Genomic DNA, 27922 nt, shown 5'->3' on the forward strand with positions numbered 1-27922 from the left:
CAAAACCTAATCTGACAAAACATTTGTTGAGTAAATTATTGGTCATTTCATTTCTCTGAAAGACTTGGGAAGCATTCTGACCGTCTTAACTACTGAGAAGAGGAATTGTGCAGAGAAAATAATGGTGATTCAGGATCTGTCCTTTATTGACCTGGGATGGCAGAAAATTCTTTGGCCTGACATTTACTGTTTCTGTGTCCTTGATACTAAAAAGTAAAGAGGACGGTTCACAAACCACCGGGTGACATATTTGCCGATTTGCTACATAAGAGTCTGGGGATTAGAAAAAAAATTACATCTTATTTCCTACCCAACCCACCTGGCCTTGCAAAACTGTAAAGCATTTTGGATTCTAAAGTGTGAAGAGCTCATAGAGGTATCTTGAGTTTTTCAGATGCCCAGCCAAAGCACTACTTTTTGGCAGATCAGAACAGGTGAAATAGAGAAAGGGGAGCAGGGGAGTGACGATGTCTGGGACAGCGGCAGGGAGGAAGGCCGGCCCCCTGCCTCCTGTGAGCACGAGGGTATTTCTAAAGACTGAACACTATGAGCAGGGACCCCTGGCTGGAGGGAGCCAGGCTAACCTGTGTGAAGTCACATCCATCTTTGTAGGAGGCCTGGAAGGACTACCACGCCCCCTCTGAATGACTGTCCTGAGTTAAAGGGCCCAACTGTTGGCAGCTCTGACAGAGCCTCTGAGTTGGGGTCCCTAGAGAAGGTGCTGGAAGCCCCGAGCAGGAGATGGAGAAAGGGCAGGAGTAGAGGCCTGCAGTGGTAGGGTGAGGCTCTGGCTTTGACTCTGGTGGGCCTCCCTACATGTTGGGGTAACCAGGGGGTGGGTGTTAGCTGAGTTCCATGGAGTCTGTGCTGGGAGCCGAAACAGAATCTTTCTGGATGCTTTCAAAGAGGGCAGCCAGCTCGGGGTTGGATCGAATTTGGGAGGAGAAGTCAGCCATGATGGGGCTCTTGCCCACTTCCGGGATGGTCAGCAGGGTGGCCACTGCCCTCATGGCCGAGCGCTTCAGTTCGTCTTGCTTCTCAAACTCCTGTTTCACAGAACCAGCTTTGACCTAAAGTGGAAATGATGAGCTGGTCACCTGTCATCTTCCCCAGCTCATGCCCCATCTCCTAGCTTCATTTACAGTGCTTAAAGTAGGCTCTCGGCACCGCTGGACTTGATGAATGGCTTGTTCTGACAGCCTGCTAGCTGACCCCTTCCCGCCACTCAAGTGCAACCCGTCCTGCTTACCAGCCCAAAGTTGGCTTGCCTGCCTTCTGTTGCCTTATCCCCACCTCGCCCGCCTATTCAGAGACTCTCAGGAATTTCCCTGCTGTTTATGGAATCAAGTCCAGGTTCCTGGTCTGCTCTCAGGACACTCCGTGACTCAACCCAGACGACACTCAGGCTCTTCCTGGTAGAGGTTAAGAGCTTGGCATTGGGGCTGGGCAGTGCTGGATTCAAATGGCTCTGCCCTTTTCTTGGTTAATTTGAACCCTTCCAAAACCCAAATTAGTTCTTGCATTTGGCAGGCATTTATTGGGTCCCCCTGGGTGTGACAGGCTCTTCTCAACGCGCAGCTTTCCGTGAGCCTTCTGCCCCAGGTCCTCCCTGGACCCTGAGGCACTCCAGGGTAACTGCCCACTAGCTAGCAATCAACCAGCAATTTCTAAGTGTCTGACTCAGTTTCCCCATTAGGATGTGAGAGGAGGGAGTCCACCGTGTTTAGTATTGCATGCCTGGTGGTACCCTGCACAAGGCCGGACACGAGCTAGGTTTGAATACCAGCTTTGCAAGTTACTGTGTAACCTGTCAGTAACCTCTCTGAACATTTGTTCTGTGTATAGAATGGTAAGAATAAGACAATGATAAGGACTGAAAGTGTTTCACATACCACCTGTATCTCCAGAGATTCTCGGTAAATGGTAACTGAACCATCTGCAGGGGACCTGGCAGGTACACCCAGAGCTGGGCAGGAGGCTTACCTTGGCAGTGCAGGTGGCCCTGAGGGGCTCGATGAGCCGGTCCACCCTCTGCAGGACGGGCACAGGACACAGGGTAGCCAGTCGGGCAAGCATGATGAAGGTTAGCATCTGACCGGGTGAAGGAGACAGTTCTTGGTGAAATAGCCCAGGACCGAAAAGAGCAGGCCCTGGGGGAGAGCAGAGGGGTGGACCTGACCCCCGGAACTCAGGTCCAAAGTAGCAGCCGGCCTGCCTGTCACCCTGATCTCCTCTGGCGCTCACCAAATACTGGCTGACTAAGGAATGCTTCTGTGCGTTTGCCCAGCAAACACAGATTTACAACTCCGGCTCTTAAGTGTGTGGAACTTTTGGGTGATTACCACTCCATTTATTCACTTTTGTATTGTCTAAACAAACACAATTAATGACTTGTCTTACATTGGTTTTTCATTACAAAAGGGATTCATGCTCATTGTATATATATTAAAAAGCTCCAAGAGGACAGAAGGTGAAAGCGGTCTGCCCCACAGGTAATAAAATGGCCAAAGTTTCACAACTCACTCTCCACCTGACAGTAGGTCTGGGCCACCTTCCACGCCAGCCCACAGTGTCAGGATCCCGTGACGGGAGGCACCCAGTGCACTGAGCCAACTCCCGGTGAGCATTTCCCAACTCCCAGAGAGCTGTGGAGAACCACCTCCCGCCTAAACCCTTGGAACGTATGTTTAGGGGTCAGTTCGTGGAGTGAATTTCACATTTTGAAATGTGCCTAGGGCTTCCCTGGCGGCTCGGTGGTGCAGAAGCCACCTGCCAGCGCAGGAGACACGGGTTCATTCCCTGGTGTGGGAAGAGTCCGCATGCCGCAGCGCAAGTAACCGGAGCTACAGCCACCAAGCCTGCGTTCCAGAGCCTGGAGCCACAGCCACTGAGCCTGTTCTCTAGAGCCCCGGAGCTGTGAGTACCCTACACTCTGTGCCCCACAACGCGAGAAGTCACCGCAATGAGAAGCCACACGCTCTAACCAGAAAGTAGCCTCCGCACGCCGCAACTAGAGAAAAGCTCGTGAAGCAACGAAGACCCAGGACAGCCACAAATAAATCAAGCGATAAATACATAAAGCGTTTCTAAGTTCTACTTTTTTGTAGTTCTGGCCAAACCAACCTCCCAAGGCCTTGCCCACTCCCACCAAAGGTGTGAGAACTGGGTTCTTACTGGAAAAGAACAAAGCAGGGGACTTCCCTGGTGGTCCAGTGGTTAAGACTTGGCCTTCCAGTGCAGGGGGTGGGCATGGGCACTGATCGGGGCACTAAGATCCCACATGCCATACTGTGCAGCCAAAAGTAAAAGAGAACAAAGCAACTACTCTCGTGGGGGTGCCTGGGGCGGGCGTGGGGGAGCCTGGGGCGGGCGTGGGGGACAGACGGGCAGTGGGTCCGGCGGGGGTCCTCCTACCCGGATGTCGTAGTGGTCCTTCAAGCCGTCCTCCACGTGGTTCAGGAACTCGCAGACATCCAGCTGGCCCAAGCAGCTCTCCAGCAGTGAGTACATGCACTCGAAGGCCGCCTTCCGCACATCCAGCCCATCGTCCACCGTGTGCTTAAAGGGCCCCATCTCCACCTGCAGGAGGGAGGGTGAGAGGAAAACAGGCTGAGGGCTGTGACCCCGGGGCATGGAGGACACCTCCCCAGGCTCCTGCTGTGCACCGCTCCCTCTCTCATTCAGTACTGTGTCCTGTCCCCAAATCATGCCTTAGACTCCAGTCTCCACGCCTGTGCTCAGCCTGCGACGCCTTTTTATAATGATAATAGTAATGTTCTAATGATAATTATAATCCACTGATCAGGTTTGCTCTGCCAGGCACTGTGCTGTCATCAGTCCCAGGAAGACTGTTACTATAAACTCCGTTTAATATATGAGGAAACTAAGGCTCAGAAATGTTAACTTGCCCAAGGAGACGAGCCCAAGTTAGTAAGTGGTTCAATCAGAATTAAAAATCCAGGTCTCTTTGACGTCACAACCACAAGGGTTTGCTTGTAATGGTAAACTCTACTCACCCCTCAAAGCCCACTTCAAATGCCTTCTCCTTTGGGGGAACTTTCCTAACCTCTCTAAAGAGAATCGGATTTTCCTCCGAGATGCTAGGTGGTTCAGACCTTCTCTTTATATCGTGCAAGGACTTAGCTATTAAGTCACTTTGACTCTCTGCCTCTTAAATCCTAACTTCACCACGTGGGGTCTAAGTTCAATAATCAGGAGGCCATTAGCAAACTGGTGGCTTATGTCTGGGCCAGCTGAGTCCTGGCGCCCAGGCGCAGGGCTGGTGTCCCTCGAACACCTGCTGAATGTCAAGTGATCACAAGAGTTGCCTACATTTAATGAGCGCCGACTGTGTGCCAGGAGCAGTTTTGAGCACTTGCAAGATTTAGCTCATTAAATCGTCTTCAACAACTATAATGTGGACACCATTATGTCTTTCCTTTGGCCTGTTTGGAGAAACTGAGGCTAAGAGAGGATTGGGGCTGCCCCAGCCAGGCTCACACTGCCAGGAAACAGAGGGGCAGATGCGAGCCTCTGGGCCAGTGCTTGCTCTGATGAACCTGACCCTAACCCTCTCCCCAGCCACAGCAGTCCAGCCTAAGGGCACCTGGCTGTGTTCTCCCCTGGCTTCACCTCTCGGATGAGGTCGCGGCGGATCTTCGTCTCCTGGTAGAGGAAGGGCAGGATGTCATCCAGCAGGTCGCGGACCAGCGAGGGCTTGTTGTGCACGGCGGAGTTGAAGAAAGCCAGGGTGGCCCGGCGCACGTTCAGGTCTGGGTCCTGCAGGCTCTCCATGAACTCTCCTGGCAGCGAGACCAGAAGCGGGGGTGAGGGGCGGCACAGCCACAACCAAACACCCAGCTGACCCCACGCGACCTCGCTTCCCTGGTTAACCGGCCACTCAGACCTGGCTGATGGGTATGGATATGTTCTGAGCATCTGCTTTGCACAACAAAGTCCAGAGAAGAGAGTGGACTTGAGTGTGGCCTGGGTTTAAATCTATGCTTGACCATGCAGTTCCTGTGGGACCTTGGGCTGCCTCAATGTCCTCATCTGTAAAATGGGGGTAACAGCCGTACCTACACTGCAGGACTGGTTTCAGGATTTAAAACGTCATCATGTCTAAAAAGCACATGGCAGAACAGTGAGGGAGGACTCTAAACGTTACCTTGATGGTATTTCAGATGAGAATCCTGAGGATCAGAAAAGAGACTTACACAAAGTCACACAGCATTTCCTTGCGCATACACCTTTTCTGTGTAGGCTAGACTTTTTAACGACCATGTTCATGTTTTATATATTCAATAAATAAATAAAATCAAGAATGAGAGGGGTCCCTAAAAAAAAAGAAAAAACTGTATTTCAAATGATATAAGTACCCAGGTTATGAAGGAGAACAACTCACCTAAGTAACTTCCCAAAGTATTGTGACAAGATGCCCCTCAGGCTAAAGATGAAAGAATTATAAATGAATACTGATTTTTCACAGATAAGGGTTAGCAATTCTCATGACTACCTTCTGTGTATTCCAGGATTAAGTGAATAAGTATCTTGTGGAAAATAGAAGCTGGCATTCTCCCATAACAGAAGGGTATGTGGAAAGGGAGAAGGCAAGCATGAACCCTGTGGTGCTGGGCTAGAATAGGAGGTAACCCGTGTATATAGGGGTTACTGTGTAATACACATAATAAATACCATCCTCCACTAAAAGGAATCAGGGCTTCTTGGAGAAACGGTTGATTCCAGGGATGAGACAGGAAAGGTTCAAGATGAGTCTGAAGCATCTTATTGTGCAAAAGATAAGGATATATGAAAAGAATGATAGAAGCATGTCATCAGAACATAGGAACCAGCTTGAAGGGCTCCCACTGGCTAAATGTGAGACTGTCTTGGGACTCTAAATAAAAGACAGTAATAGATTATAATTCACTGAATGAAATACAAATCCCTGAGTCTATAATGATATGAACAAATCAGTGAATAAAAAATGGGAGAAAACAAAAAGTTATTCCTGAGAATAAAATGCAAACTAAAAAATATGGAAGGAATGCTGAAATTAGAAAGTTGTTCCTTAGTTGTCATAACTGTCAGTAATCATTTATTCAGGCAAGAAACCACAATGCACGCAAAATGTAGTGTGCAAAAATTTGATGAGGAAGAAGATATTTCAATAGGCAGAAGATCTAAAGACATTCCTCCAAGGAAGGCATACAGATGGCCAAAAAGTACATGAAAACATGCTCCACGTCACTAATGATCAGAGAAATGCAAATCAACACTGCAATGAGCTATCACCTAACACCAGTCAGGATGGCCACCATCAAAAAATCTACAAACAATAAATGCCAGAAAGGATGTGGCAATCAAGTGACCCTCCTACACTGCTGGGGGGAATATGAATTGTACAGCCATCACCAAGAATGGTATGGAGGTTCCTTTAAAAACTAAAAACAGAACTATTGCTACCGTCTGATCCAGCAATCCCACTCCTGGACATGTAACTGCAGAAAACTCTAATTTGAAAAGATATAACCTTCATCCCCACGTTCACTGCAGCACTATCTGCAACAGTCAAGACACGGAATCAACCGACATGTCCACCAACAGAGGAGGAGATAAAGAACATGTGGTACATATATGTACACGTTGGACTACTGCGTGCGTGTGCGACCTCATGGAGCGCAGACCCCCAGGCTCCGCGGTCCATGGGATTCTCCAGGCAAGAATTCCGGGGATCTTCCCGACCCAGGAATCACACCTGTGTCACTTACATCTAACCTGCATTGGCAGGTGGGTTCTTTACCATTAGTGCCACCTGGGAAGCCCATAATGGGCTATTAGCCACAAAAAAAGAATGAAATAATGCCACTGGCAGCAACGTGGATGGACCGAGATAATGTCATACTGAGTGAAGTCAGTCAGATAAAGACAAATACAATACTGCTCATATGTGGAATCTAGTTTTTAAAAGTGATACAGATAAACTTATTTACAAAACAGAAACAGGCTTAGAGATATTGAAAACAAACATGGTTACCAAGAAGGAAGGGGGAGAGGGATAAACTGGAAGATTGGGATTGACATATACACACGACGATATATGAAATAGATAACTATTAAGAACCTGCTGTATAGCACAGGGAACTCAATACTCTGTAATGACCTATATGGAAAAAAAAATCTAAGAAAAAAGTGGATTTATGTATATGTATAACTGATTCACTTTGCTGTACACCCTAAAGTAACACAACATTGTAATATTAGACTCCAATAAAAAATTTTTTTAAAAAATAGGAAGAAAAATCAAGACCGAGAACAGGGTGGAGAGGACCGCAGTGGGCAGAGGGGAGGGGGTGCTCACCGATGAAGGTCTTCAGGAGGGGATCGATGGGGTGGGGCTGATCAGAGATGAGGTACTTGGCTGCTGTGATGGCGGTGCAGCGGGTGTGTGGCCGACCTGCAGGACAGGAGGGGTGGCATTGGCGGGGGCACGCCAAGCTTCCCCTCGCCTCCGTGGGAGACAGGATCGGAACCTCTTCCCATGCAACCCCACACATCCATCTTCAAGGAAGTCAATTACCACTTTCCTCGGCAGCCCGCAATCGCTCCTGAATTCCGGCTGCAGCTGAGACAGTACAACTGCTGGTGCTCAAGCACCCACCCCGAGGTCACGAACAGAGAATGAGAACCCAAGACGGGGCTCAACCCGAAAAAAGACCTCTGCCCAGGCCTTGGAGCTGTGTTCTATTTTTCAGATATTTTTTAGACATATTATCTCAATTAATCCTCTGGCTTAATCCTAGTCATTGGTTGATAATAATATTAGTTAAAATAAATTCAAAAATTATTGTTAATCTCCACTTTGCAGATGTGGAAAGAGAGACCAGAAAGGTTAAAATCAGATCTAAGGTCACCCAGCAGGTCCAGAATTCACCAGCTGCTTCTGAGCTCTCTCTGGGCCCCCCTGCAACCTGCATTCTCCAAGGAGAGAGCAGTTGTGCTTCAGACAGGCTAAAATCACTTAATTTTGCTTTTCTGTCTTGCTTTCTGAGTAAAGAAGCTGCAGAAAGGGAAGGAAATACACTTCCCATCAGGGTGGAGGAAATTTAATTGGCCAGCTCTCTCTCCTCTCCACCTCTCACCCCTCCTAGCCCATAGCACTGAATGGGTTAAGGCTGTTTCCACCCACAGACTTTAGTTCAAGACTCAGGACAAAGTTTACAAGTTGATGCTTTGGTATAAGGGAGTGAGTTATGGGCTTCAGACTTGTAGCTTTTTTCCTCATTCTTTTTCCATCCTGACTGGCTCCTAAGAAGATTCAGGGTGGCTGGTGAAGATAATACATGTAGAGTAGGATTAAGTGAATTAAGAAAAATGAGGCCAAGGACAAAGTGAGATGGAGACCAGAGTGAGGGGAGTGCAGAGAGAGGAAGTCCCATGAACTTGCTGGTACCAGGCAGCTTATTTGGCTCGAAGCGTCCCACAGCTGGTGGTAAAAAAGGAAATGTGGCCAGTTAGCTGGTTCAACAGTGGGTGCAAGGCCCAAGCAAACCCGAGCTATGAAAAGGTAGGGCTCAGACTTCCCTGGTGGCCCAGTGGTTAAGAATCCACCCTGCAATGCAGGGGACATGGGTTCAATCCCTGGTCCAGGAAGATCCCGCATGCTGAAAAGCAACTAAGCCCGAGTCCCACAACTACTGAGCCCGTGCTGCAACAAGAGAAGCCACCACAGTGATAAGCACCACACCAGAGGGCAGCCCCACCTCACTGCACCTAGAGAAAGCCCGTGCACTCCAACAAAGACCCAGTACAGCCGAAAATTTAAAAAAAAAAAAAAAAAAAAAGGGAAAAAAACTGCCTCTCATGCCTAGAACCTCGCCTCCCAAGGTTTCTTGTGGAGGTCCCTATGGGTGTGACAGGTGATACTCTCAACACGGTCATCCTGTCCACACAGCAGTGAGGGCCAGAGCTGCAGCTTCTACACCAGCCACCCAGGAAGGGCCTAACTGGAACCACTAGTACAACAGCAGCAGCAGATACTAACAGTACGCATCAGGTACCACCCACCAGGCCACGCGCTCTGCCTGCGTTATGTCAGCTAACCCACCACAGACCACATGGAGGCCAGCAGACCAGGCCCGGAGGCCTTGCATTCCCAGGGGCTTTGACTTACCCCAGAGCCCACCGTCCACCTGCCCTTCTTCCTCACTGAGCTGCGGAACATCCTGACACGCTCTGACCCCACGACGTGAGACCTGCCCTCCTCACCCCGTCCCTGGCCCTCTCCGAGCCACGGGGCCTGGCATCCCCTCCGAGGCCACGTTTACATTTGCTCCTGGTCCCCAGAATGAGCTGCATTCTGTGGCCTGCCGTTTCTGGCCCCTCAGAGAACCGCCTTTACTAACCTTCGCCCGCGGCATGTGGCCGCTGACAACACCCAGTGGCATCTTGAGTTTACTTGTTGGAAGGACACGTGAAGAATTGTGTCCCCTCCATCCCAGAGGGGCCCCCTGGAAAAGGCCCCTGAGTCTCAGGAAACGCTGTTTTTAACGGCTCCTCTGCATTGAATCTTATCAATACCATGATGCTCAGACCCCCATCACCTGAACGAGCTCATCCAGTGTGGACCTCTAGGGCGCAATGCCCACTTTCAATTTGGGCTGCCTTTGCCCATCCCCAGGCCCCTACCTGCAGCAAGCTGCTTCCGGAACCGGGGCAGGAGGAAGGGAGGGTTTACAAGGACGAGCTTCCCGATGCACTCGGCCACCACCCCCCGGGTGCCCTCCTCGGCGCCCTCGCAGCGCTGGAACAGCAGGGCCCAGATGTCCTCAGCGTAGGGCTTCAGGCTGTCAGGCTGGGCGGCCCCCAGGGCCTCCCGCAGCGAGTGCAGCAGCAGGTACTGCCTCCGGGGCTCGGCCTCCATCTGCCCCAGCAGGAAAGGCAGGAAGTCAGGCAGGTTCCCCGCGCCCACGCGGCCCAGCGCGTAGGAGGCAGCCGCCCTCACGTCCTCACTGGGTGAGCCCAGGGCTTCCAGGAGCACCGCCTTCAGCTCCCGCTGTGGGCCTGGCCCGGCCACCTGGCCCACCTCCGCCAGCGACAGGAACGCCAGGACCTTGACCCCGGGGCTCGAGCTGGGCGACCTGGCCTCGCCGACCAGGCGGTTGGCCGTGCCTGCCGCCTCCTGGGGACAGGCCGCAGCGAGGGCCGCCACGCAGCGGGCCAGCGAGTGGAACACTTGCTTGTGCAGGCCGGGCCCGCCGTCCGCTGCCTGCTCGTACACGGGTGCCGTGAGCAGGCCGATGAGCTTGGCATAGTCCACGCACGGCGGCCGCGTCCCCACCAGGGCCTGCAGGAAGCCTTCGGTGGCCATCAGCACCCCGGCTGGCAGCAGGGGTGAGCGCAGCAACCGCAGCAGCTCGGCCAGCACGGGGCCGCTGACCTCGGCCATGGAGGCCGGCTGGGCGCGGGTAACGGTAGCGAGGAAGTCCACGGCCAGCTGGGCCACGTGCATGTCGCTCTCGCTGACCAGGGCGGGCAGCTCGGCCAGCACGGCCCGCACGGCGGACGGCGGGAGACCAGGGCCCTGGCTCTGGGCCAGCGCAGCCAGGGCCGCCAGCGTGGCCAGCCGCAGCGCCCGCTGGTTCTTGCGCAGGAAGGAGGCCAGGATGGGCAGCGCTTCGGCCAGGATGGGCTGCAGGCTGATCTTCAGTGGGGACACGGCCACCAGCGTCAGCGCCTTGACGGCCGAGAGCCGTGTGATCTCGTTCCGCAGGCGGTCCAGGAGGAGCAGGAGCGACGGCTCCAGGTCGTCCCCGAGCCGGTCGCCCAGATGGCCCACAAGGTGGCCCATGCAGGAGATGGCCCGCTCCTTCACCTCCTGGTCCAGGTCGGTGGCCCGAAGCCGGGCCAGGGTGGCCGCGGACATCTCTCCAACATAGGGCTCGGGGTCCAGCTTCCGAGGCCCGTCCAGTGGCCACAGCGCCCTCACCAGCTCCTGGAGCACCAGCAGGGCCTCGGCTGCAATCTTGTAGAAAGGGTCAGCCACGCAGGCCAGCACTGGTGGCAGGAGAGTGGGCAGGTGGGGCTGGAAGGCCTCGGCCGGCTCTGTGCCCAGCAGCCCCTGCAGGAAGGCCAGGGCATCCATCCGGATGGTGGAGGAGCTGGAGCGGTCGGCCAGTGAGAAGACGATGCCTGTGGGGTGGGTGCCCAGGTTACCAGGACACACACCCTGACCCAACTCAGCCTTCCCTGGATGCGGGGATGGAGGACCCACAGGAGTCTGAGCTGGACCCAGGCATCTGGGCCCTTACTCAGCAGCAGGTTCTGAGAGGTCAGGGCTCAGCTGGAGCCAGGGCTGAGGATACAGGCCAGGAAACTTACATGAACACAGGACAGAGGGCTGCACCCCAGCCCTGTACTCACTGCTGGCAGTGGGGAGCCGCTGTAGGTTGCTGAATGGTGGTACTGGCAGGGAGTGGGGGCTGGGGGCTGGGTTCAGGGGAGAAGCCGGAAGAGCAGACCCCAGGTTCCAGGGCACCCTACCTGCTACCAGCACGGGCATGTGCTCCGCCAGGCTGCCCGGGAGGACGCCTGCCAGCTCGGTGAGGAGGCTGAAGCAGCCCTGGCGGGCCCTGGCACTCCGGTCTTTCAGCTGCCGCTGCAGGGCCTTCATCACAAGAGGCACCTGTGGGCAAGCCAGGGGCGAGGAGGAGGCCAATGACCACCCAGGAACCCAGACACCCCATCCACCACTGGGGGGCTCTGCCCAGGCACCTGACAAGGAGGGACCCTCAGTTTGTGGAAGGGATCATCCCACTCTGAGCTCCCCATCACTCACTCTGTGCCAGACACCTCATTCCACACTCACCCTCTGAGGCAGGCACTAGTCCTGGGCCCACCTGACACTTGGGAGACAGGCAGAGAGTAGTAGCCAGCTCAAGGTCACCGGATCGGGGGCCCTTCTGCCTTCCCCAGCTGGATTCCCTCCCTGATGAGCTCACCCACTCCCGAGGTTCGGATTCCACTGAAGCAATGACTCCCAGATCTACATCTGACACCAGACTTGTGTGCTACCTGCCCACCCGACATCTCAACTTGGGCATCCAACAAGGACTTTGGACAGAATAAATGTACAGAACAAAACTCCGCACGTTCCCCGCTCCACCATCTCGGGGACTGTACTTCATGCTTTAGCCAGAGCAGAGAAGTCACGTGACATCTCCCTGCCCCTCACCTTCCACATCCATCTGCAAACTCAAAAAACTATATCTCGGGGCTTCCCTGGTGATCCAGTGGCTACGACTGTGCCCCCAGTGCAGGGGACCCAGGGTTCAATCTCTGGTCAGGGAACTAGATCCCACGTGCTACAACTAAGAGCTGGCATGCCACAACTAAGACCCAGCACAGCCAAATAAATACCCAAATAAATAAATATCAAAGAAAAAAACACTACCTCTCAAGTCCAACCTCCTGCCTTTCACCTACACGGCTGCAGTGGCCTCCAGCCCATTACAATCCATTTCTCACACAGCAGCCAGAGTGAACTTTTTCAAATGTGAATAGGATACCATATTCCCCTTCCTGTGGCTTATACCCTCTCAGAATAAAACTGAACCCCCTTTCTGTGGCCTGGAACCCTACTTGTGCTACTGGCTATCTGCCTGAGACTGTGCGGTCCAGGCACTTCATACAAACGGCCAGGCACACAGCAGGTGCTCAATAGATGGGGGGCAGTGGGCGGAAGGAAGGGCTGTGAGGTGGGGGACAAGGGGGAGGGTAGGCAGGCACACCTGTCCTCGCAGCATCTGGAGGTTGCTGCCGGTCTGGGTGGGCTCCTCCATGACCTCCATCCACCCCTTCGGGGGCCGCGTCTGCCGCAGCAGCACGATGTAAGCCCCGAACACGTCGGCCTTGACGTTCTCCTCGCGCTCCTTGAAGCGATGGATGAGCGCGGGCGCCAGGGCGCAGTGGAAGTCAGGCAGCAGGTCGGGCCGAGAGTCGATCAGGGCTGCCAGGCACTTGGCTGCTGCCCGGCGCACCTTCCAGCTCACGTCGTCGTCATCGCTGTACTCCTCCTCGCTCTCTAGGGCAGCAATCAGGACACCCGTGGAGCCCCGAGCCCCGAGGGGGGAGCCGCCAGCCCCACCCAGGTGGTCTTCCGGGACAGAGCGGGTGAGAAGCGAGGGGGCAGTGAGGAGGGCTCAGGTGGGGCTTCCCCTTTCTAGGTAGCCCGCCATGGGATTCTCCAGGCAGGAATACTGGAGTGGGTTGCCATTCCCCTCTCCAGAGGATCTTCCCGACCCAGGGACTGAACCTGGGTCTCCTGCATTGCAGGCAGATTCTTTACCTCCTGAGCCACAAGGGAAGCCTCTGTGGTCACTACTTCTAACTACTAAGAAGTTGCTGTTTAGTCCCTGAGTTGTGTCCGACTCTCTGCGACCGCCAGGCTCCTCTGTCCATGGGGATTTTCAGGCAAGAATACTGGAGTGCGTGGCCATTTCCTTCTCCAGGTTAATGAGGACCTGCTGTGTGCTGGGGATGGCGCCAGGCAGGGAACTAGCTGGAGGTAAACCAGGGTCCCCCCATCTGCCTCCCTTGATTGTTGTGACTGCATCCGGCAAAAACTGACTCCCAAGTGAGGATTTAGGAGACCCATTTGGGGCATAAGAACTGTCCTTTGGTTTTAGGACTGGCTGTGTGATGTTTTATCTACTTGGCTTTCAGAAGGGAGGCGACAGTTCCCCTGCCCTGGGTAGGGTCCTGATTCTGGTTTCCAAGCAGGACTATGAGAGAAGCTGTGTTTGCGTGGCTCTTTGCTCTCCAAGCTCCCCTCAGGGGCCAGAGCTCACGTCTTCACCACCCCTCAGGAATGAAGGTGTCTTGAGGCTCTTTTGTAGATATGAGTAAGGCTCAGAGAGGGTGAGAGATTCTCCTGAGGACACAGAGCTAGAAACAGCAGAGCTGAGTAAGGCCCACCCATACACATGGGGGAGACATATGTGAGGCTCAGAAGAAGACGGTCCTACCTAGGGACACCCCCAGCCACAAGCTCAAAGACCAGTGTGATCCTACTCACTCTGCTCTGTAGAGAGCTCAGACTCTCAGAGCACCGCAACTGGACAAGCCATGGTGGGCCAGGGGGATGGTCCCCCAGATGTGCCTGGTCAGCTCAGCAGATTGTCCCCCTGACGGCCCCTTGTTTGTTATCTCCACCCCATGTCACCCATGGAGAAACATCCAGAGCTCCTAGATACTAACAAGAAAATGTCCAGTCTCCTTGGCCTGCGACTCGAGGCCCCTACATGCCTGTCCAATCTCATCTCCTGCCACCGCATCTCGTTCCGAGTACCCCACCGGGACATAAGTCCCTCGCCTCCATCAGCACCTCCAGGGTCCAGGGGCATCCCCCTGAGTGACAGACACGACCACAGGCATAGAAGGAAAGAAGCTATTGAGTCCATTCCCCACCCAGGCATCTCTCCCTGTCAGGGCCAGTCAATCCATCATCAGAGCTTCACGTTGCTGGGGTAAAGCAATGGCTCTTGGACACTGCAACTCAAAGGATACAGGGGGACTTCCCTGGTGGTCCTGTGGCTAAGAATCCACCTAGCAATGCAGGGGATGCAGGTTCGATCCTTGGTCAGGGAACTAAGATTCCATATGCCTTGGGGCAACTAAGCCCATGCACAGCAACTGAGCCCACAGGCTCTGGAGCCTGCACACTGCAATGGAAGATCCCACGTGACACAGCAAAGATCCCACGTGTGGCAACTAAGACGAGGCAGCCAAATACATTTTCAAAAAAGGGTACAGAGATGGCAGCACGAGATTGGAGCTTCAAGTCCCACCTATGCCACTTCCTAGCTGTGTGATCTCAGGCAAACCTCTAAGTCTCAGTTTTCTTGTCTGAAATATGGGCATGATAATAAATATCAGGTTTTCTAGGTTCATCGTAAGGAACATGAAGTAAGAGGGTGCTTTGGACATCAGGAGATGCTCAATAAAAACAGCGGTCAAAACTCGCTCGTGATCTGTGCAGTCAGAGTGTGGGGATGACAGAGGATCTAGATTTCCAAGGTCGGGACTGGAGCCCCAGGAAGAGTTGGGATCAGGATGCGGGGCACCAAAGGTGGCCCCCGTCTTCGGCTGGCAGATTCATGGGGAGGCTGAACCCGGTTCCACCCACCAGCGCAAGGACAAGTTGGCTACCCACCTTGCTCACTGAACTCGCTGTCCTCAGTCTCCATCTGCTCCTCGTCCTCGTCACTGTCGTAGTTATAGTTGGGGTCGTGCTTTATGTACTGGAGGCAGAGGCTGGTCACGTTGGGCACGTGAGGGGCCATTTCCTTGGGGCACCTATGGGTGGCATGCAGGAGGCTCTGCTGGACCCAAGCAGGAAAGGGTGGGGGGTGAAGCCCAGGGCTGAGCCCCGAGATCTGACTGCTTTGAGGCCAGCATCTTGTGCCCACTCCATCCCCACCAACTTCTCAAAGAAACCCCAGGGCCCCCATTCCTAGGATCCCCGCTGCACCTACTTCCTCAGGAAAGCCTCAAAGGCCTGGAGGCAGGACTCCCGAAGTTCATCATCATCCAGGTTGCAGAACTCCTCCACCAGGGGCACCAGGCGGTCCAGATGGGCCCCTGCAGGACCAGGTGGGTCACTGAGCGAGGCCAGCCCGTCTCCCGGGCTCTCCCAACCCACAGCAATCAGCCTGTGCCTGTTCCCGCCGCCTTGGCCACTGCAAACTGTACCTCAGAGGCTTCAGCAGATGTGGGTTGTAGCCCCGACTCAGTCCCATCTAAGCTATGGGACCCTGGACACAACACAACCCTTGTTCAACCTCAGGTCACTCATCTTCACAGTAGGGAGAACAGTGCCCACCAGCCAGAGAGTTTGTCAAGAGTACGGATAAAAGGCAGATAAAGATCTACCTGGCACAGAACAGGCACTCGATAAGTGGTAGCTGTTGTCAAAACTATTACTCATGTTCTTGATTATTCCCTGTGCTAGGCTACAGCCCTGAGTGAGGAGACAGGCACCGCTCTTATAGACTAGGCCAGAGGGGCCCCCTGCCTGGTCCCTGGGCTTCACAAGGAACTCCAGCTAAGCCCTTCTCCAGCTACACCCTTCCCTACTTTCCTGCCCAGTCAACCCTGAACCCATGTCCGGTCCTGTGCAGGTCTCTTTTCCAGGTCCACGCTTCTGAGGGTGGCCAAGGGGTGGCTGCCACTGGCGAAACGTGGACAGATTTGGACTGGAGGCTGAGGTCTTCATGTGTGCTTGTAAGGGCCCTTGCAGTGAGAGCACCAGAGGGCAGACTGAGGCCACTCTACTCACAGTGCCTTGTTCTAGCCCAGACTGACTCCAAGGAGTCTGAGAATAAATTCAAAACCTGATCGCTGAATTCCATTTCTAAAAAACTAACCTCTGGTGACAGAAAGGAGATCAGTGGTGCCCTAGGGTGGGGCCTGGGAAGGATGTGCTGCAAAGAGACACAAGGAAACTTCTAGGGGTGATGGAAACACTCTGCGTCGTGATTGCGGTGGCAGTTTCACTGGTATATGGAAAGGTCAAAACACACTGAAGTGCACACTTTAACTAGTGTGGTGTGCTGTACACACGTCATCACTCAATAAAAATTAAAAAAAAAATTAAAACCTTGTTAATCACCTAGGTTGTTATTAAGGTACAGTTGTCAAAACAGGACGACAGAACATATTTTACTGAAGTCTGGGGGCATGACTTACAGTTACCCGCGCGAGCCTCTGGGTGGGGCTCAGAAGCAGATCAAGCTGAGCGCCCACCCTTTCTCCTCCAGGTGCTCCAGCCCCACCCCGGCCCCGCCCCTCTCCTCCGCACCTCCCCACCCAACCACATCCCCTAACCACGGAGGTAGCGCACCCAGGCCCCGCCCCTCTCCCAGCACCTCATCCTCAGCCCCGCCCCTCACCGTGGGCCCCGCCCCCTTACCCAGGCGGTGGCCTGCCTGGCGGCCAATGCTGCCCAGACACTGGATGAGAGTGCGGATCGCCGCGGGGCTGGCTGGCGCGCGTGGGCCGGGCAGCCGGTCCAGCAGGTGGTCGGCGAGCTCCACGAAGAGGTCGGTGCTGCAGGCGGCCGCCAGGTGGCCAAGAGCCCCAACGGCCCGCTTGCGCACGGCCAGGCGCGGACTGCTCAGCTGCGGCAGCAGACAGTGCAGGAGGCTGGCGTGGAAGGCGCCCAGCGGAGCGCCCAGCCTGGGGAGCCGGAGGGGGCGTCGGGCGGGGCCCACCCGGCGGGCAGCCTGGGCCGCACCTCCCCTCTCCCCATGGTCTCCTGGCCTCCTTCCCATTATGACAACCCAACTGCCCTAGGTAAACAAGAAGGTACCCTGCAACTGTGTGCAGTGATTACTTATCACAGGAGAGGAAGCAGAGAGGAGAAGGGTTTTTCTCAAGCCTACTCTGCTCACCTGGGGAGGAAGCCAGATGTGCTGGGGCCTGGGGGACTCCAGTGAGCTTTCCCAACCTCCCCCGAGTCTGGCCTTGCCTCAGTGCTCATCCTCACTCACTCACGCTCACTGAGGCCAGACCCATCTCCAGTGTACCTCTGCCCAAGTCCTCCAGTGGCTCCCCACTGCCCCTGGGATGAGCTGAGCTCTGGGCTCAAGGCGAGAGGAAACGGCAGAGAATGGTTTCTGCACACATAAACGCAGCCCGTGCCCACCCTGGCAGCTCCCATCCCTCCTTCAAGCCAGGCCTATGCCTTCCCTGTCCCATACATGCCCTGAGACCTTTCCTCTCACTCCACACCTACACATTGACCTCACCCTCCCATCTCTGTCCAGTGCAGACCTCTTTCCTGGGTTTCATTTATTCATTTGCTCACCTACTAGAAAAGCTATGACACCCCACAACCCCCAGGGACCCCATGTCTCCGATGCCCTCTGTCCTCTGGGCCGAGGGCAGCCTCCCCATCCAGGGTCCCCCTATGCCCGCCCACACCTGGCCAAGTCCTGCCCACCCCTGAAGAGTCAGCTGACTGGACTCGCTCTGGGAGGGCTCCCCCTTCCTCAGCTGCGTGAGGGTCTCCTCCTCCGAGCTCCTACTGGTCCTGCTCTTAGCCACGCTGCTGTCCTTCCTGCACTTACAGGTTTAACATGTCTGTGAGCTCTTCCCTAGAGACGGCCAAGACCCAGCCAACTCCATCCTCCCAACGCTGGTCTAGCACCTGACATTTTTCTGGTAGGTGTTCAAATCTTGAGAAGCTGAATGAATACTTAAGAAAAGTGTAGTGCAATTGAAAACAATGGCCCAGCTATTAGGTTCCTCATGTCCTGACTGTAGTGAGGAGAACTCGGTGACAGTCAAGTTGTCCTGGGACACTGCTGGGGTGATTAAAGGGCCCTGAGCACAGGGCCTGAGGTACCGTAAGTGCCTGCTCTGTGAAGCTGAGTCCCTCCCTGTGCCCTTGCCACCCCTCCCTGCCATCCTCGTTGCTCAGGGTGGCCTCCCGCACCTGCTCAGCATGTCAGAAAGGATGTCCAGGGCTTCCAGCTGCACGGCCACATCCTCCTGCTGGGCGATCGCACTGGTGAGCTGGCCGGTGATCTTCCGGCACACGTTGGAGGCCAGGCTGGAGCCTGCACAGAGCGCAAGGTGGGTGTGGTGAGGCCCAGGGCCGCCTGGGGCTGGCCTTTGCTCTGGTTGCACCCCTGAGCCCACATCCCCCACCCCGCTAAATGGTGCTGCCCAGAGAAGCCAGGACGTCCAGGGTCCAAGGTGTGACCCAGGGTCCAGCCAAACTAAAGGAGACAGCTGGGGAGCTGAGGACCGAGGGTAGGCCTGCTGGCTGGCCACCTCACATCTGACCCTTGCCCTCTACCTTCCAATGAGGAGTCTTTCCCAGACCCCCTGGTGGCTTGGAGGGGCCAGGTGACCAGGTTCTGGCCAGTGAGATACAGGTCAGTGTCTTCAGGGGAAACACACACTTTTCTTATAAAGGGCAAGAGACCTGAGAAGAGACTTTACCCCTATCCTAACTGAGCTTCTCGGTAAATTGCTGCAAAAATGGAGTGGCTGATTCCTCCCGAGTTAAGTCAGAAAAGCAACTCCCCATGTCTTCAAGCTGCCATTAGTTAGACTGTGTTAACTGCAGAGTCTAAGAGCATCTCTGAAACACAGCCATGAAGTTAAGCAGATGTGAGTCTGCATCCTCTGCTACTTAGCAGGCTGACCTGGGGTAAGTCCCTTCACCCCGCTGAGCCTCTGCTTCTTCAATCATAAACTAGGACAAATAACAGAAGCACCTGGTCCCTGGGACCTGGGTACCTGTGGCCGCAGTGGGGAGCTCTGACAGGACGGTCTTCAGGCCGATGCCAGCGATGTCTCGGAGCTGCTCCTTGTCCGACCGCATGTTGGCACAGAGGGCATCCACGATAGTCTCCACCTGGTACTCCTTCACTTTGCCCACCAGAGGACCCAAGCTGAGCAGGGAGGGAGAGAGTGTGAGAGCCCAGGCTCAGCCCGAGTTGGGGTACCCCTTAAGTCCCCTCAAGGCTGTGGGGCCACATGTGCTGAGGAAAAGACTCAGATCAACAAGGGACTCCCTATTTTGCCAGAAAGAAAGGTACCCTCTGGCTATGCTGACCTCATTCCTGACACCTCCCAAACCTGCATCTCCTGGATGCATCTCAGCACATGGCTAAAACATCCAACCCAGGAACCTCAGCTGGAAACCAAGGAATGCCCCCAGAGCAGGGTTCTCAAACTTCCGCGTGTATCACAATCTCCTAAAGGACTCGTTCAAACAGAATGAACCCCAGATTTTCACCCCACCCCAGATTTTCAGACTTAAGGGGTCTAGGTAGGGGCCTGAAAATTGACATTTCTAGTAAGTTTGCAGTAGATGGTCCAGGGACCACACTTTGAGAACTTCTGCCTTAGAGGCTTGCTTCTCCAAGTGTGATCACAGATCAGCCTCATCAGCTCCATCTGGAGACGCAGAGCTCAGGTCCCACCTGAGAGCTCCTGGACTAGAATGCGTGCTTCAACAAAACCTCCAGGTGACTGGAAAGCACATTAAAGTTGAAGAACCGCACGAGGGCTTCCCTGGGAGCTCAGTGGTAAAGAACCCGCCTGCAAATGCAGGAAACACGGCTTCGATCCCTGATCCGGGAAGATCCCACATGCCTTGAAGCAACTAAGCCCGAGCACCGCCACCACTGAACCTGTGCTCTGGAGCCTGGGAGCTGCAGCCCCGGAGCCCGCAAGTCCTAGAGCCAGTGCTCCACAGTAAGAGAAGCCACGCGATGAGAAGCCCATGCACCGCAGCTGGAGAGTAGCCCCTGCTCGCTGCAGCGAGAGAAAGCCCGTGCACAGCAGCAGAGACCCGGCGCAGCCGAAAATAAAGAAATAAAACTATTTTTAAATTAAACAAATAAAAACCGCACAAGACACTGTTTCTGCACTGCCATCATGTGGGGCCTTTTAAGAAATCGTTACCCAGGTACCAGCCCTAGAATGTCTGAGTTAAATGGTTTCAGGTGTGGTCTGGACGCTGGGGAGTTTTGTGTTTTTTTAATTTGCCAGGTGATTCTAATAGGCAGTCAAGGCTGAGGACCTCTGACCTAAGAGTGGTTCCCGGACGGTGGTATACATTAGAATGCAGATTCTTGGGTGCACAGCCTCATCTGCCTGCTCCGGCCCCCCTTCTGAATTAGAATCCCTGGGTAGGAGTACACAGTTTAAACAAGGGGCTCACATGTCTGCAGTGCACACCAGTTTGCAAAACTCAACCTCTTTCTCCATCTAAGAAATCACGGGTCCTCCCACTCAACCTCCTATAGCACTGGTTCCCAGTAGGGGTAATACTGCTCTGAGGGGTGTTTTGGAAATTTACTGGCAGGCCTTCTATTAGTTATGCTCATCATAGCTAATGAGATAAGCTTTACTTCTGGCTTTTATTGAAGGGAGAGAGGGGAGGCCAGGTGTGACAGAAAGACAATATTGCAAAACCATGTTTCTCGTCCTGCTGGAGTTTCTAACATCCCATGGGGCAGTCACACAGGTAAAAAGTCTTTCTATAAGTATCTGAGTCCAAAATGAAATTATATGTAATTTCAGTTTACATAGAAACACAAAAATACTTTTTTGTACCATTTTAATATACTCTGAAATTTCCCAAAAAATGCAGTTCTCAAGTAACTTGAAGAAAGATTATAGTTTGTTGTTCTGGGAAACTTTACCAGGAGATGGTCACCATTTCAGAAATCTTCTAAAAGCAATGCCACTGTGCTGGTATTTGAGTCCCCAGCATCTGTACCTGTCTCCCCCTGCTTCCTGTCTCAGAGCTGACAGCAAGCCTACACTCTGGTGCAGGCTTCCCATAACTTTATTACACGTCTACCATCAACGCGCCTGAGCATTTATGCACTGAAACACACACTATCTTATTATCAACTGCATTCCTCTTTTTCCTTTCTGTGCCAGCTCACGGCATTATATAAAGTGTTTTATAATCATGGGTAGAGGCAGGTTCTAGTATGCATGAATTTCATTTCATGGTAAGAAAAGAGTATTTCAGATTATGTGCTATAAAGAGGGGTTACTGCTTTTGCTAGTAGGAAACCAGTCCGCCTGATCTAAATTCCACTGTCAGAGGGATGACCAGACCACAAGCCTGAGCATGCCTTGTTCCCCCATGAGACTCTTTACTGAAATCCCCTGCTCTCAGGGTCAAGTTGAAATTCACTACCAGCCCAGGACGCCAGGATCCAGCCCACAGAGTACTGTTTTGAGAGACAGTGCCCCAGTTCTCTGCTGACCCCTGCCATTCCTCAGTCCCCTGCCCACCCAAGCACACACACACACACACACACACACACACACGTGTTCTGCACATAACCCATCTTGCTTTTTCAACTCTGGGGGTAACCAGCAAAGGTCTCAGGACCACACCTCATGAGGCCAATGGCAAAGACCCCCATGTTCTTTCATTCCCACCATTTCTGTACATGCCACCCTGACTTTCCAGCTGCCAGCATTCGCATCTGTGTCTGAGGGTTTTCTCTACCTGGAGATATCAAGGAATGCATAACCCCCTGCCTACCCCAGGAGCAGCCCTCAACCAAGGAAAGCTGGCAGCTGGGACCACCCTGAAGGTCTTGTCCTACACTGTTCCAGGGACCACCCCCGCGCCAGCAGGGTTAAGCGCCTCTTGTCCACAGCAGTAAGCTGCTTGAGAAGTCATGTTTATTGCTTTTCTTCCTTCCGTACGGCCCCACCAGCTCCCTGGGATCTCTTCCCTAATAAACTTACACGTGAATCCCTGCCGCAGGGTGTACTTCCGGAGGAACCCAGACCAAGGCACTGTCCAGCTCCACTGGCGCTCTAAGGAGTTGCTCGGTCGTGTCCGACTCTTTGCGACCCCACAGACTATAGCCTGCCAGGCTCCTCTGTCCATGGGATTCTCCAGGCAAGAATACGGGAGTGGGTTGCCATGCCCTTCTCCAGGGGATCTGCCTGACCCGGGAAGGGGCTCCAAGAACTTCTCAGCCAGTCTTCTCCCAGTGGCTGGACCCCTAAAGGGGCAGGGACCCTCTGGCTCCCAATGGGGCCGACACTTACCACTTGACAGCTAGGTTTTGCACCTCCCCATTCTTGTCCTCCAGGAGCCGGAGCAGCATCTTCACCACCTTGCGCTCACTGTCCTCGTCCAGCTGGATGGAGTCCTTCTGAAGCTCCGACATCAGGTCACTGGTGGCCATGAACCTGGGCAGGGAGGGCGGAGGGGCATTGCCGAGCAGGCCCCGGGCCCTGGTGACTTGGGCAGTACCTTTAGAGTTCCCTCAGGAGCACACCTGATACAAAGGGGCAGTCAAGAGTAGGTGGATCATCTGGGCTATGGGCACAGCTAGGCCATCACAAGGAGTCCTGTGTGTGAGCATGTACTGACTTCCAGATTCTCTTGTCTGAATACAGCTGGGTCTACAGTCTATGGTTTTTCCAGCAGTCATGCATGGATGTGAGAGCTGGACCGTAAAGAAGGCTGAGCACCAAAGAACTGATGCTTTCGAACTGTGGTGCTGGAGTAGACTCTTGAGAGTCCCTTGGACTGCAAGGAGATCAAACCCGTCCATCCGAAAGGAAATCAACCCTAAACATTCATTGGAAAGACTGATGCTGAAGCTGAAGCTCCACTACTCTGACCACCTGATGTGAAGAAGCCAACTCACCGGAAAAGACCCTGATGCTGGGAAAGACTGAGGGCAGGAGGAGAAGGGGACGACAGAGGATGAGACAGTTGGATGGCATCACCGACTCAATGGACATGAGTTTGAGCAAGCTCCGGGTGATAGTGACATGCTGCATGGGGTGGCAAAGAGTAGGACATGGCTGAGCGACTGAACAATAGTTTCCGGTGACAGTACCTGGCTCAAGGCAGTGACAGCTGCCCTCTGGAGGTGGACACACACTCTCCAGGCCTGCAGGATCTCCCCAGGCCCACTGTACCTGCTTACTGGCACTTGCAGGCACTTGACAGCAGCAAGGTGAGATGCAGTGAAGTCCAGATCACAGGGTGGGCAGCCCCAGGAAAAGAGTCAGGCTTTTGATCCCCCACCAGCCTGGTTTTCTAGCTTTAGCAAGTCAACCAAGAACCTCCCCCAGCCCTGCACCTCACAACCTGCCAAGCCAAGGCTCCTAGGGCAAAACTGGTCACAGTAGGATTCCAGCCTCATCTGTGCAGGCTCAGACCTGCTGCTGGATGTCACAGTGGGCCCCAGGGCCCCTCAGGCAGGAAGGCGCTTGTCAGTGTCATGGCTGTCTATCTTTAACAGCTGGGATACGCCTCAAGCTGCTGAGAGAAGGAAGGAGGTTAGGGTGGAGCCAGGGAGAGGGTGGCAGGGTTGACGATGCCCACCTCTGGGCCTGCCTGCTGCAGAAGCAGCAGCCAAGGTCAGATGAAGGAAGAGCTTTGGATCTGAGCCAGGACAAGGCCGAGGGTATGGGCTCCCCAGGTGGCTCATTGGTCAAGAATTTGCCTGCCAATGGAGGAGACGCAGGTTCTATCCCTGGGTTGGGAAGATCCCCTGGAGGAAGAAATGGCAACTCACTCCAGCATTCTCGCCTGGGAAACCCCATGAACGGAGGAGGCTGGTGGGCTACAGTCTGTAGGGTCGCCAAGAGTCGGACACGACTAAACAACAACAGTAACAAGACTTGGGTAGCCACCTGCACTCCTGTCTGTCCAGCTGAAGGGATGTTCAGAGAAGGCAGGCAGGACCCTGAAGTTGAGTTTCTGCTGCAATTTGTAGAGACCCAGCTCAGCCTGGCAACCCAAGGGATGTGCTCCTTTGCCCAAGATGGGCCTCCTGCCCCTTTCTTTCTTTCCCACCTACCAAACTCCTATTCATCTGCCAAGGGCCCAACTCAAATGTCCCAGTCTTGGTGAAGACTCCTCTCACCATCCTGCCCTATCCTCCACCCACAGTCTCTAAGCACACTTGGTCTCCCTGGACAGGAACCTCTCAGATACCCTACACCCCTTCATTACAGTACCTCTCACACTGCACTACAAGCTTGGTTACCAGTGTCTCCTCCATTTAACGTGCACTCATAGAGGCCTGTCAGTTCATCTCTGAGTCTCCAGACCCAGCAAACAACTAGCCTAAAGAGGCCCTGAGGGGGCAGGGTGAGGGCAGGAGAGGGAGGAGGGTTCGAGTCAGCCCCTAACAGAGCTCAGAGCCAGAGAGCTCTGTGGAAATCCAAACACTGAAACCCATTCGTCTGAAACATGCTCCAGCATTCTAGACACTGCCAAGTTCCTGCAAATACTCAGCTCTCAGACATATATTAATATATGTGTATATGTATACGGTGGTGGTAAGAAGGGTAAAGAGGAAAGGGTATAACTTGGTAGACAGGAGCCTGGGCACTGAAGTTTGGCTTTAAGTAAATATACTGGTCATGTCATTTACCACCCAGGTGACCTTGAGCAACTGGCTCCTCTCTCAGCCTCAATTTTTCCTTTTACAAAAATGGGAATTTTCTTTGCCTCACTTCATAACATCTCTGGGAGGTTGTAATGGGACAACCAGCTCTTAGCATGAGGCAGGTGAGGAAACTAGGCTCAGAGAGGTTGCAAGAACTGCCCATTGTCACCCAGCAAATTGGGAAAAGAATCAGCCTGCCACTCAGCTCTCCTGACAAGAAATGATGTAGCAGGGACTTCCCTGGTGGTCCAGTGGCTAAGACTCTATGCTTCCACTGCAGGGGGCTCCGGTTCTATCCCTGGGCAGGGAACTAGATCCCACACGCTGCAACTAAAGATCAAAGATTTCATGTGCTCCCAGGGAGTGAGACCTGGCATAGCCAAATCAACAAAGAAATATTCAAAAAAAAATGACGCAGGAATCCCTGCAAGATCCCTCAGTTTACTTGTTTCACTGCTAGAGTCTGAGTGGGAACAGAACAGCCCCCTGCTCACAGAGTGGGGACTGGGAACTACAGGGATGGAAGATTCCCTCCACCTGCCCGGAACCCCCACTTGCAGTCACCACCCGCCTCCAGGAGCCAGAGGACACAGTCTCAGTTTCATTCCAGAGAAACCCTAGAGGCGACTCAGCTGAAACACTGGGCCACATGGGTGCCTGGACAGCTGGTCAAGCAGGACCCAGCCCCCCTGGTATTTGGACTGTAAAAATAGACACCATCCTCATATGCTTGGGGGTGGTTTTAAGTGTTCTCAGGACCGCTGGCAGAGCAGACTGGGCGGGCTTCTCAGGCTCCAGTTGGCAAGGCCGATTCCCTCTCCTGGAGCCTGGCCCCGAGGCCCTAGACAGTGGGGCACATCCCCTCGGCCACCGGCCGGCTGTGTGACCTTGAGCAAGTCACTTCACCTCTCCAAGCCTCTGGAGACCAGGAAGAACAATCACGACCACGCAGGCAGACGGGAGGACTGAATGAGATTATACTGGACGACACGGAGCCCGGGACACAGAGAACCTTCACTGAGCACCTGCTGTGTACCCAGAACAGCCTCCGGGACACAGAAGGAGAGTTTACAGTCCAGTGGTCCAGGAGCTCCGGGTCTCCCAGGCTCCAGAAGAGAACGCAGCAGAAACACAAGCCGGGCACTGGAGGCATCCCAAGGAGGCGAGGACTGAGTAGGAGCTAGCCTGGTGAAGCAGGGAAATGAAGGGACAAAGAACTTCCAGGTAAAGGCCCAGAGCAAAGAGACACTGCAGCCTTCTGATGTGCACAGGATCACAACCGTGTCCCTGGGGCTTCCCTGGTGGCTCACGGGTAAAGAATCCGTCAGCCAATGCAGGAGATGGGGGTTCGACCCCTGGGTCGGGAAGATCCCCTGAAGAAGGAAATGGCAACCCACTCCGGTATTCTTGTCTGGAGACTTCCATGGACAGAGGAGCCTGGCGGGCTACAGTTCATGGGGTGGCAAAAGAGTCAAACACAACTTAGCCACCAAACAGCAACAACAAATTAAGCATTCACCTGGTGCCAGCATCCCACATATGGCTAACTCTTCACACCAACCCTCCAGGTGGGTTGCTATTATCCCATTTTACAGAGCTTCTGAGGCTCAGAGGGGTTAAGCAGCTTGTTCTCAATCATACTGCCAGTAAATGACTGGAAGCAGGATCTGAATCCAGGACTGTGGCTCTGAGGCTCTACTAAAGGGGGACTGTGGAGGAATGAGGTGCTGAAGGCGGGGATCAGAGCAGGAGGGCAGGGCCTCAGTCTCCTCCCCAGTCAAGAATCAGACAGCCTTGCTGAAATCTCATCCTCTGTGTTAGACTGACCTGGATGTGGACGCGGATTCTCCACTTCCTAACTCTGCGACGGTGCCTGAGCCCTTTCTGCCTCTGAGCCTCACTCTCCCCATCTGTAAAATGGGGTAACGGACCGAATGCTCAATTGGTGGGCGTGGCTATCTCCACTCTGAAAATTTCTTATAGCTTAGTGAGAGGGTCCAGAACAGGCTGTGTGATCATGGGCCAACCCATTTCCCCCTCCTTGGGCCTCAGTTTCCCCAGAGGAGGAGGGGGTTGGACCGAAAAAGGGAGTGGCCCACAAAAACGTAAAAGTCCCCATCCGAAGCATCACCTACCCGCGTCTGCAAAGCCACACAGCCCAGCCCCCTCCCGCAGGCAGGGTCGGAGCAAACCCGCGAGGGGAGGTGGGGGGCAGGGGTACCCCTCCGAAGTGCGGGGGTGGAGGGCTGCAGTGAGGTCGCTGAGAGGGGGCAGAGCTGAGGGTCCCAGTGAAAAAGTCAGCCCTGGGGGCTGGAGTCCCGGGAAGGGAACGGGTTTCAACGCGAAGAGGAGGCAGGAGAGGCCGAGGGCTTCAGCGTGGGTTGGAGAGGAGGGCCGGGGCCCGTGGCACGCGCGGAGAGATGCGGGCTTGGGCAGAAACACGAGAGGAGAAGTGGAGAAACGGGGCGGCCGAGGCCGAGCGGCGGGACGGGAGGCAGGGGCTGAAGTTTGCGCGGTGGGGATCGCAGCTGGGCTGGAGTCCCGCAGAGGGCCGGGCAGCGACCCGTGGACAAGGGGCGCCCTCCCCCAACCCCGAGCTCCGGCGCGGGGCGCAGAGGCGGGGAGGGGGCGTCTCGGGGGGCGGGGTGGAGCTCCGGGAGGGATGCGAGGCGGGGGCTGCAGGGTCCCGGGGGGCAAGGACCCGAGCTGCGGGAGGGGAAGGCCGGGGGTTCAGGGCGGGGCGGCCCGGCGCGGGGCCCGGCCGCGGGCGCACCTGAAGTCCTTGTCGCTGGACGTCATCTTCTCCAGGAGGCTGGAGATGTGGAAGGCGGCGGTGCTCATGGTGGCTGCGCCGCGGGGCCGCCGGCGGGAGGGAATATGGCGGCGCGGGCCCCCTCCCCCGCCGCGCGCGGGCTGCGCTCAGCGGACAGAAATAGCCGCCCCCGCCCCGC

General features: G+C 54.5%; 1 protein-coding gene across 3 annotated transcripts; it reads right to left on the minus strand.

The window, feature by feature from the left end:
• Window positions 1-122: 122 nt before the first annotated feature.
• Window positions 123-27850, minus strand: CAND2 (cullin associated and neddylation dissociated 2 (putative)). Of its 3 annotated transcripts, XM_027957794.2 has the most exons (16): window positions 27745-27850; window positions 26799-26881; window positions 22606-22749; window positions 19309-19463; window positions 18497-18620; window positions 16970-17235; window positions 15534-15639; window positions 15212-15354; window positions 12789-13081; window positions 11542-11683; window positions 9688-11190; window positions 7361-7456; window positions 4633-4802; window positions 3415-3579; window positions 1984-2091; window positions 123-1070 (listed from the first exon to the last, which is right to left on the minus strand). In XM_027957794.2, the coding sequence occupies exons 2-16, from the start codon at window positions 26879-26881 to the stop codon at window positions 843-845; spliced, it is 3726 nt and encodes a 1241-aa protein (XP_027813595.2). In that variant the 5' UTR covers window positions 27745-27850; the 3' UTR covers window positions 123-842. The 3 variants fall into 3 exon arrangements, with proteins under 3 accessions (XP_027813595.2, XP_027813596.2, XP_042092341.1); XM_027957795.2 differs by lacking the exon at window positions 26799-26881; XM_042236407.1 differs by lacking the exons at window positions 123-1070; window positions 1984-2091; window positions 3415-3579; window positions 4633-4802 and adding an exon at window positions 4809-5336.
• Between the last annotated feature and the right edge of the window lie 72 nt (window positions 27851-27922).

The sequence above is a fragment of the Ovis aries genome, chromosome 19 (assembly GCF_016772045.2).
Source record: "Ovis aries strain OAR_USU_Benz2616 breed Rambouillet chromosome 19, ARS-UI_Ramb_v3.0, whole genome shotgun sequence".
Classification (NCBI taxonomy): Eukaryota; Metazoa; Chordata; class Mammalia; order Artiodactyla; family Bovidae; genus Ovis; species Ovis aries.

Coding starts and splice junctions, on each gene's coding strand:
- CAND2 (XM_027957794.2), bottom strand. CDS start 26,881: ATGGGGAGAGTGAGGCTCAGAGGCAGAAAGGGCTCAGGCACCGTCGCA. Junction 17,236..18,496: donor CTTTCTGACATGCTGAGCAG/GTGCGGGAGGCC, acceptor CCGGCTCCCCAG/GCTGGGCGCTCCGCTGGGCG. Junction 2,092..3,414: donor AGGACCACTACGACATCCGG/GTAGGAGGACCC, acceptor TCACCCGGTCAG/ATGCTAACCTTCATCATGCT.